We start from the raw sequence: 10611 nt of genomic DNA, 5'->3' as shown, positions 1-10611 counted from the left end.
TATAAAATTAAGAAAACAAATGTAGCCAAAATAGTTGAAAACACATGTTCATTCATTAGTTAATTTTATGCAAAGATACGTACCAAAGATATCTACCAAGAAACAATTGAATTTCATCCATTATGTTCATTTCCTATATATTTTGATGATATAATTAGTTACTACAGCTGATTTGTTGTACTATTTATAAATAATTTTTAAGTTGCATGAAATTTTACCTCATTGTAACTTTATTAGAAGGCCAAGCAACAGTGCAACCAACCGCTTCTTCAATTGTACTCATATGTGATGTTGGTCTCCATAAATATGCAGTAGGTTTCTTAGCAACATCAACCCAAAATCTCATTGCATTAGGCCCAAGACGAAGATGATGCACCTCACATAAAGGATCACTAGAAGACCATCGACCTTCTGCAACAATTTCTCCACTTCCATTCCAATCAAGTAAATTGCAAGCATTGTTTTCAGGAGTGAACTTCAGATTATTAACACTCTGTTACATGATAAAACATATATTTATTTATAGATAATATTGATACTTAAAAAATTAAAAGTGAAATGATAGGTAGTAATTAAAATTGTAGTTACCATAGGAGAAGGCATGTGTGACTCCGCTTCACTTGGTTGAGTAAACCCCTACAAGTTTGAGAATAATTTAGTCATTTATAATTTTCAATGAATAGAGTAAAATAAACAGAAGTCAATTAATTTAATTTACCTGAATGTTTACACTTTTTGCAATAGTATTAATAAGATTCATCATCTCAGACATTTTATTCTTCATCTCACATTGACTTGATTCCAATTGTGAAATATGGTCATCTCTTGCTCTTAGAATAGCTAACTTTGTATTAGTTACTCCCCTCCCATTAGCTAATGATCTACCATTCTTGTCAGGACCAAATATGATAGTGAGAGCATCTTGTACAGTATTCTGTGTTGTGCATGAATCTGGTTTTTCATTTGCAAGAACTTGTAGCTTCTCCTATAAATCATTTCAAGTTGACTGTTAAATAAGTCTATGTACATACAAATACATATGTTTCTACAAACAAAGGGTAAATTACTTACAATAACTTCAGCAGCTTGAGCATTCACAGGTTCACCATTCTTCTTTGTGTGTGTCTTTAAGAAAGCTTGAACTCTTGTTACAGGTTTTGAACTTTCCCTACTCTGTTTCCAAGTACATTTTTCAGAAAGAGAACATATATTTTCTTATGTTTAGCTACCAAAAATATTTATTAAATTTTTACCATGTCATCCATTGTTCGAGCATATCCTCTCCTGCTGCATGTATGTAGGAGTTGTTTCTTCCTCATCTCTTTAAACTTATTGCTAATCGCCTAAAATAAATAAGAAATGAACCAGCGATTGAACATATATAATACCAAACACTCCAGCAGTAAAACAAAAAAACTAAACCAGTATTCTAGCAATAAAACAGTAAACACAGTACACATAATAGTTTTTCAACAATAAAACAGTAACTATGGCAGCAAAGAAAAGAGTATGTAATAAACACTCCAACAGTAAACACTCCAGCAACACATTTTCAAGAAGAGAATTGGAAAAAAATAAATCATTTAAAGTACAAAAGTTTCATGAAAACAGGGCAGCAACTGCTCACATAATTTGAATACAATTAAGCCAATTGTAAATTTGGAATCTGAAATTTGTTTGTGGTTGCAAGAGTTCAAATTTAGAGCATAAAGATATTCTAAAAACTAACCATAATTGTAGTCTCAATGCAGCTCTTGAGGCCAATAGAGTTTAACTTTCATATGTGCATATCAAGCCAAGACAATCTAATGTTGCTAAGATTATGCAGAAACTACTAAGGATTTCTACTGCCTTAATTTGATCAGACCTGAAATAGTTTTAATTGACTGATATAGCATAATGCATTGTTCTAGAATAAGAATATTATATACTCCATAACACCAAGAAAAAAATATCTTACTTATCCAATCTCTTGATAAACATTTTCACCTAACCAGATATTGAACTGGGTTTTGTTTTCTCTGTGAAAGCCTTAAAAAAAGAACCTTTATCTGGATCATCAGGACTAAGCCATGACAAAAGAAACTACACCCTTGGTTGACTTGCTCTTTTTGCAACCCAAACTGCCTTCTTGTCCTTATCATTCTTAAACCAGATTCCTATGTACTCATTGCTTGAATCACCAGAACTGAAGAATTCTAGCTCAAACACCCCATTAGAAGAAACCAAGGTTTCATAATTATACAAAGTCTCTCCATTCAGTTTAAGGGTATTTTGTCTGTTATACTTTTACATCAAATTCATTCCTCACAATATTTTCATCGAGTGTAACAAGTTCAAAAATAAAAAAATTAGCATAACAGCCTCTTAAACTATTTGATTTAGTAAATTAGTTCCTAAATTATAAAATATAACAATTAAGTTCCTGAATATGATTATTTTTACTGATTGATTGTATTGCATTACCAAATTGATAAATATGATTGAGCAAAAATACAAAATACATCAAACTATGACATCTTAAACTATAAACCCAAGATCTCTATATTGACCCTTTAGCAATGTCATGCAATCTTTTCCATCAATAATGCGTACAGCTAGTAGTCTCTACATGTACAGCTAACAGGCAAACTCTCTACCATAATATAGGCCAGTCGTTTTCCTACTTCTAAAGGCAAAAAATGAGTTAACCAACAAAAAATTATATTTATGCCCTCAAGTAATGCATAACCTGACTTGACTGACCTCATTATATTTATTATACCAACAAAATCCTGCCCCCTTCCCAAACACTCCATTCAGTCTCCTTAAGGGTTGAAATAGAATATGTCTTCTTATTGTTTATTCTATTTATGCACTCAAAATTTTCTATATATATTAAATAGAATATATATATTCAGTTCAAGTTTTAAATGACAGTGTAACTATTGCTCAAATATATACATTTATATATATATATATACTCAATTCAATTTTTAAATACAAGGGAAAGCATAACTTAATGTGTACTATAAACAACCTTAGCAGCAAGTGCAAAAGAATAATGAACTTCTTTTGCTAAATACAACTTTAATGAAAATTAAACCTGCTACTGTTTATAGTGAACACCATGATTATAGATACCAAAAGCATTAAAACTATAATTCATCAATATAAGAGATGTAACAGCTAAGTAAGCAATGAGTATTTTTTTTTCTCAATCTTTCTCCTGATAATAAACCAAACTGAAATAAGTATGGTACCCAATTTATTTGTAATAAGCAGAATCTATATAATACATATATCGAAATTTTGGTTACCTGAAATTGTTTACTGGTTTTTTCACGCACAAATACTCTCCATTCAGTTTCTGATTTGATATTATCAGGCTTTAATTTTAGTCGTTCTTGTTCATTTGGTAGCTCGTTCAGCTTAGTAACTAGCCTGGACTTGGAAGATCTCCACAGGTCTCCCATTACTTTCATACACCAGTCTCGTTCCCAATCTTTGCCCACCTTATACCTTGTCTGCATTCACATTAAATATTAATTTATGAGTATTCACCTAAAATTTTTATCTTTTAACACATGAATAAATATAAGTTTAGAACCTGGATTGTTGACCACAAAATATCTTTCATTGATTTTGGAACCTTTCGCCAATCAGCTATTGTGTATGGTACAAGTTCCCTTACAAGAGGACCTATAAATGATGAAAGACTAACCGAGTCTTCCCCTACAGCTTGCCCTCTTGCATTAAACCTTACAGTAATACGACCATCAGGTTGGAGAGCAATACCTTTCAGCTTTGTTGGGCCTCTTTTTCTTTTGTTTTGAGTGACATGCTCTGTAGAGTTAACTAGAAATTCTTCCTGATTATTATTGAGAGGCACATCTTCTTCATGAGCAATAGATTGGCGATGGGAGGACCTTGTATTAGCAGCAGGAGAACCTTTGGTTGATGGCCTAATCAACCTAGACTTGGGTGACTCGTTCATCATAGTTTCTGAATTCTTTTGTGGAGTGTTAAAATCATCTTCAAAATCATTGTCAACAAAATGGCGCAGAGATCTTCTTGTTTTGTTCAGGTTGTGGAGTGGAGATGTTGCTTGGGTTCTACCTAACGCAGTTGCTCGTTGTGGGGACATGTTTTCATCTTCGTTGTCATCCTCATTTGTTGGATTTATACCAAACGCTGCTTCATAAGATCTTTTAGATGCAGGTGGTGAATCCATTACAACTTTAGTAGAGGATGCAAAACGAAGCTTCGATTTCTTCTTCTCTGCCAACTTTCCAAACTTAGCTGCTAATTGCCTCCTCTTTTCTGCCACAATTGCTTTCAAAGCACCAGGTTGCAAGTGAACTTGAGTTGAAGGTGATCCAACCTCCTTTTCATTGACTAAACCTCCATCCTTTTCATTGACTAAACTTCCATCCTGCTTCTTTTTTCTAGTCTCCATATTGTACCTGTATAAGATTAAGAGATTAAGAGATTTAGTTAAAAGTAATTTGAAATATGCACTAAATTTGCATCATACAAAAACATGTATTTTAAATATGACAATCACAATGCTCAAGTTAAGGAAACAATTTTTAAAGCAGTTCAAGAAACTTAATAAGTACAATAATAAAAAAAAATCATAAAAAAGTAATGACTATACATTTTATGATTAATAAGAAAATGTTGTACTTTTTAACTTTGAGCAATCGGATTCTCATCATGTTGGTCATCATATATTTCGGATTCGTAGTGTCCTCTTGGTGGAGCCTTTAACACAATATACCAATTTGAATTTTCATTCTCCCTTGCGTAAAATATCTGTTTAGCTTGTGAAGCAAGTATGAATGGTTCTCTAATAAACTATTTTTGTCCTTGGTGTAGGTTTACAAGAGTATACCAATCAACCTTCTTTACACCCTTGCCAACATGTGCCCAATTGCACCTAAATAAAGGGATATGAAAACTGTAATAGTCCAAGAGTATAATCTGATTAATTAACCCATAATATCCTACAACATCAGCCAATTGTGCATCATCTTTAGCACTAGATCTACACATCGTTGTTGCTTCCATATAAACACCACTATTTTGTGTCGTTCTCTCTGCATCCTTAGTATGAAATCGCTGCCCATTAATAACATATCCCTTATAGGATATGACTGCTTTACGAGGACCATGTGCCAATCTTGATAACATAGCATCAAATTCTGCAGTAGAAAACTACAGAAGGAAACATTTTTATCACATAATTTAATCGTAATTTCAGATTAATACAAATTTGATGCTATGTTAAAAATTATTGGCCCATACCTTTTCTTCTAACCACAAGGGAAAAAGCTCAGTATGTTGTTTCCAAAGTAGAGTGTGATTGGTTCTTAAAGTATTGTTATTCTTTTTTAGTTCTTGTAGATGCATCCTATATTTTAAAAAAAAATTAATCACCATCAATAATTAAGCGACAGTGAAATTAGAAGATAATAAGTTTATCCACTCACTCTAAATATTGCTCTGTGACAGCTAAATTGAATAATACATAGCGATGTGCACTAGCTAGATCCTTATCATTTAGTGTAACAGTTACACCACGATGAAGTGGACGACCTTCAAGTATCACATCACTATCATTATATTCGTTACGTCCAATGAAGGAACCTTCGTCATTAGATTGTTTCAAAAATGATGCACAAAAGCGCATTGACTCATCTGCAATGTAACGTTCAGCAATAGATGCTTCGGGATGTGTAGGTTGCATCACATACCCTTTAAGTAACTTCATATATCTACAAATAAAGAAGGAACCTTCCTCATTAGTTAAGGGAAATTCATGTTATACTATTGAAAGGTAACTAAAAATATTTACCTTTCAAAGTGATACATCCATCGAAATTGAACAGGACCACATAATAACACTTCTCGTCCAAGGTGAACAACTAAATGTACCATAGAGTCGAAGAATGAAGGAGGAAAATATCTTTCAAACATACAAATTGTTTCAACTACTTCTGCTTCCAATTCTATGATTTCTTTTACGTCAACCACATGTTGGCATATTCCATTAAAAAATTTGCTAAGTCTTATAATTGCCTCTCTTGGACCATCCTCCATCAATCCTCGAATGGCCACTACCAGCAATTGTTGCATTAAGACATGGAAATCATGAGACTTAAGCCCCATCAACTTACGTTCCTCAACTACTACACAGTTACTAATGTTTGAGCTATAACCATCAGGTAACTTTAAATCAAATAACCTTTGGCAAAACATTGTCTTCTCTGATCTAGAAAGTGTGTAAGATGCTGCTGGAAGTCGTATAATCCCATCTTTCTCCACCGGATGCAAGGCCTTCTTGATACCCAAATCCTTTAAATCCAATCGAGCATTAAGATGATCTTTGGATTTTCCATTCAAGCCCAACAATGTGCTAATAATACTATCACACACATTTTTTTCTATATGCATAACATCCAAATTATGACGAACTAACAAAACCTACAAAGATTAAAGACACATCATCAACAAATTGAAGTTACATTTTATAAGCTTAAACTTTCAATTTTAAATAACTTCAAAATATATTAAACTAACCTCCCAATATGGTAGATTGAAAAATATAGATTTCTTCTTCCACATTCCTTCCACCTTATTATCCCGACTCCTTTTTTTGGGATTCATATTTTTTCCAAAATCGTTGGTAATTTGATTTAGTTCTTCAACAATTTCACTACCACTCAAACTTTAGGGGGGCCCCTTTCTTCTGTAGCTCCATTGAACCATGCTTTCTTAGACCGATATGGATGATCAAACGGGAGAAATCTCCTAGTATTTTGGTATGAAATTTTTTTACTATGTTTCAGCCTAGTTGCACATGTATCATTACCACAAATCGGGCAAGCTGTCTTGCCTTTGGTTGTACACCCAGCAAGATTTCCATATGCAGGAAAATCGTTTATTGTCCACAACAACATTGCCTTCAAATTGAAGAAGCTTTTGTCGAATGCATCATAAGTATGCACTCCATTATTCCACAATTTGTTTAAGTCTTCAATAAGAGGCTCCAAATAAATATCAATATCGTTTCCAGGTTGTTTACGACCTGGAATCAATAATGACAAAAATGTATTTTCGTCCCTCATGCACAACCAAGGTGGTAAATTATAGATAACAAGCATCACTGGCCAACAACTATAAGTGGAGCTTAGACTTTTATAGGGGTTAATTCCATCAGCAGCTAGTCCGAGCCTAAGGTTGCGTGGTTCAAGATTAAACTCTGGCCCTCTTTCATTAATGGAATCCCAAGCAGGTGTATCCACTGGATGTCGCATCTTCCCATCAATACTTTTATGAGTGAAATGCCACCTTAAGTTTTCAGCCATTTCTTTTGATCTAAACAATCTTTTCAATCGGGGTATTATCGGAAAATACCTCAAAACTTTGGCAGCCTCACCAACTTTAACATTCTTTGTGTGTTTATCAACTTTCCATCTAGAAACACTACACTTTGGACAAACATCCATTTTAGCCTTCTCCTTTCTAAATAAGCAACAATCATTAATACAAGCATCAATCTTTTCATATTTCAAATCGAAATTTCTCAAAAATTTCCTAACTGAGTACATGGAATCAGGAAGTACATTGTTTTTGGGAAACATATCACAAAGGAGTTCTAAAAGCTTTGTAAAACTTTTGTCTGTCCAACCATTCAGATTCTTCAACCTATATAAAGCTACAATTGATGAAAGTTTTGTGTATTTCTCACTCCCTTCATATAAAGGAGTTTCCTCATCCTCCAACTTCTTTTGAAGATCTTCGTTAACAAATTCATCGTCTTCACCACCTCCACAACCTATATTATTGTCCACATCATCCATGGCAGCAGTCGTGTATAAATCAAATGCATCCATATCATTCGAAACTTCGTCAACTTGAGTATCAATGGGTTGCTCTCCATGGTGAACCCAAATACGATAAGTTGGATCCATTCCGGTTATAACTAAGTGCTCAAAAACATCATCAACACAATGATGCTTTAAGTTTCGACACTTCTTACAAGGACAGATAATTTTATTTGGAAAACCATAATTTCTTTCTACCATTTTCACAAAGTCCCATGCCGCATCCGTGTACTCTTTTGTAGCTCTACATATTTAAAAAAAAAAGAAGAGATTAACCTTAATATATTTTCTTAGGCCTTCAATATTACTTGAAATTTAAAGATATTTTTGAAATAATACCTGTTTAGTTTCACCCAATTTTTGTTCAACATTTTCTTCACTTAGCTGCTATCTAAGCTAGCTATATAAGTCCTAGTCTTCTTCATAATAAAAAAAAAAAAAAAAATCAGATCAAGAGAAAAAAGGACAAAGATATTTAGTTGTTTATAAATTTATTTGCCTTATAGGATTCATACTTTATCAATTGTTCAATAAAGAATATGAGATCAAGTTCGAAACTGGAGTAGAGACAAAGATCACAGTGATCTTTGTTCTTCAACCAATATAATTCTTGTGTTGGTTTCATTATTTCTTTTCTTCTTCTCTATTTAGTTTTCTGGGCTATATTCATTTTGGTTCACTTCTGTTTTTACTAACATTACATTCTGCACTCTACACATTTATTTAAATGTGCCATTGAATATGTTGTTCTAGTTTTGAGAAAGAGTTTCCTTTTAACTACTGACTTCGTTATTTGATCATGAGTATAACATTTAGAACAAGAGATAATACCAATACAAACAATAAATTTAGTTCAAGTTTGATTTAAACAGAATAACAAACAAATAAGATCATTCAATCTCTATAAGCATATAAGCCCATTAAGGATTAAACCTGATGCTCTACAGAAATGTCTTCTCTCTCTCTCTTTAACCTAAGGTAGAAATGTCTTCTCTCTTTATCCGAAGGAAAAGTACCTGCAACAATGCACAATATGTTTCAATAGGATTAAAAAAAATATGAGGAACAAGTTTGAGAGAATACAATAATGAGCAAAGGAGAGAGTTATTGTGCAAACATTAAAACAATTAATAGACAAACGAAACCAAATATCTTTAATGGAAATGAAAATTAGTTTCACTTTCTTATATTTAATATAACTTGTAAATACTATAGATAAGAAAATGAAATTCAACACAAATCAACCAAAGACAACAAGTAGCTAACATTCTTTCAATACATATAAATACACAGATATAATAAACCCAACAACTATTTTTTTTAGGAAGACTAGTAGATGTTAGAATTGTAGAACACTCAACAAAAATGCATAAACATTAATATCCTAATATTTAAGCTACAATTAGAACAAGTTTTATCTTTCTTTCTTTCTCTACAAAAAGAAGAAATTAATTAAAATATCTAAAGAATATTCTATTGATTGTTTTTGCATATACAACAGTGACCAAAAAAAATTGTAATAGTATTGGGAGGGAGGGAATGAGCTTGTGAATATTCTTGTTCTTGCTGCATGATGTAGTTTGAGTGACATGAAAACATGCATGCACAGACACATTTTGTACATTGATATCAAGGGAAACTATCCATAAACATAACACTTACTTTTTGGCAAGTCCACCCGTTGTTTATGTTCGTGGAGTGAATCCTGAATAACTGAAATCGACGAAACAAATAAGCATCGAGCCTGTGCATCAATATTCAGGATTAGTCCAGCAGAATAAATGATCATTTAAGCTTGTTAAGGCATAAAGGACAGTTACGAACTAGTATGAACAAAAAATGCCAAGTACAGAAACACTATACCAACTTCAACACCAGCAAAAACACTCTCCAGAAATTCAGAACCCGTGTAAATTGCTTTTATTGTACTCTTGTGGTCCTGAAAGGATTGAAACAGAACTCATATAAACTGCTTTTATCATTAGGCAAAACTGATAAGATCTTCCTGCTTCAAACAATTGCTAACCCAGTAATTCAGAGAAAAAAACAGCAATAAAATCCAGACCAATCAACCCAGAATTCAATTCCAGCCAGAAAACAGTAAAGAGAGAGAGAAACAATTTAGTGCCCATCAAGTGTTCTTGTATCAAAGTTGGTAGATAACTTTAAGATGGAAGTACAACTTTAAGTTTTCTGAATCCAATCATAGTTTTGATTTGTTTTCTTTAATTAGTACCATATAATTCACTCCAAGTAGAATGAAATAGCTCACTTTACCTTTATATTTGGATATTAAATAGAACTCATCATAGAGTATATGACAAAAATAGAGCAAACTCATATAAGAAAGTAGATAATATGCCAATATTGCTTTAGTTAGTTTACATACAAAGTATTGGCTTATAAATGTATAAATCAAAATCAAAAGAACAAAAAACAAGTAAAATATTTTTCAACAGCCCAGAAATTGTCTATTTGATAAAAAATAATTCAGAACAAATAAATAATCCCATCATTTCATCACGAGAGAAACCTCTAAGAAACCAACTCCACCAAAAATTGACTTAATTTCATTTCACCTACGAGAATCTCAGCTCAGAAATTTCTTGAAAACCCAAATGTTGATATACATAAATTAGATTAATCAAAACATAGATATGGAAGAGTAACATTAGATACCTGATAGAGATGAAATGCGGAGAACCAATGAAGAGAATTTAGGGGGTGAAGTTTTCTTTCT

General features: G+C 32.6%; 1 protein-coding gene and 2 long non-coding RNA genes across 3 annotated transcripts; all 3 read right to left on the bottom strand.

Annotated features, from left to right (window-relative positions):
• Window positions 1–414: 414 nt before the first annotated feature.
• LOC133784043 (uncharacterized) lies at window positions 415–955 on the bottom strand. Its single transcript, XR_009871095.1, has 3 exons — window positions 719–955; window positions 589–636; window positions 415–493 (listed from the first exon to the last, which is right to left on the bottom strand). It is a non-coding gene; the product is annotated as an uncharacterized LOC133784043 (long non-coding RNA).
• Window positions 956–6707: 5752 nt separating this feature from the next.
• Window positions 6708–8072, bottom strand: LOC133785132 (uncharacterized). Its single transcript, XM_062224388.1, has one exon. The coding sequence runs from the start codon at window positions 8070–8072 to the stop codon at window positions 6708–6710; it is 1365 nt and encodes a 454-aa protein (XP_062080372.1).
• A 1475-nt stretch (window positions 8073–9547) lies between these two features.
• On the bottom strand, window positions 9548–9764 carry LOC133784042 (uncharacterized). Its single transcript, XR_009871094.1, has 2 exons — window positions 9735–9764; window positions 9548–9615 (listed from the first exon to the last, which is right to left on the bottom strand). It is a non-coding gene; the product is annotated as an uncharacterized LOC133784042 (long non-coding RNA).
• Window positions 9765–10611: the final 847 nt, after the last annotated feature.

Source organism: Humulus lupulus, chromosome 6 (genome assembly GCF_963169125.1).
Source record: "Humulus lupulus chromosome 6, drHumLupu1.1, whole genome shotgun sequence".
NCBI classification, from domain to species: Eukaryota; Viridiplantae; Streptophyta; class Magnoliopsida; order Rosales; family Cannabaceae; genus Humulus; species Humulus lupulus.
The sequence above is the reverse complement of the archived record's forward strand: the minus strand, read 5'-3'. Positions and strand labels throughout refer to the sequence as shown.

Bases quoted from the DNA above. Each gene is read 5' to 3' on its own strand.
- LOC133785132 (XM_062224388.1), bottom strand. From the start codon at position 8,072: ATGGTAGAAAGAAATTATGGTTTTCCAAATAAAATTATCTGTCCTTGT.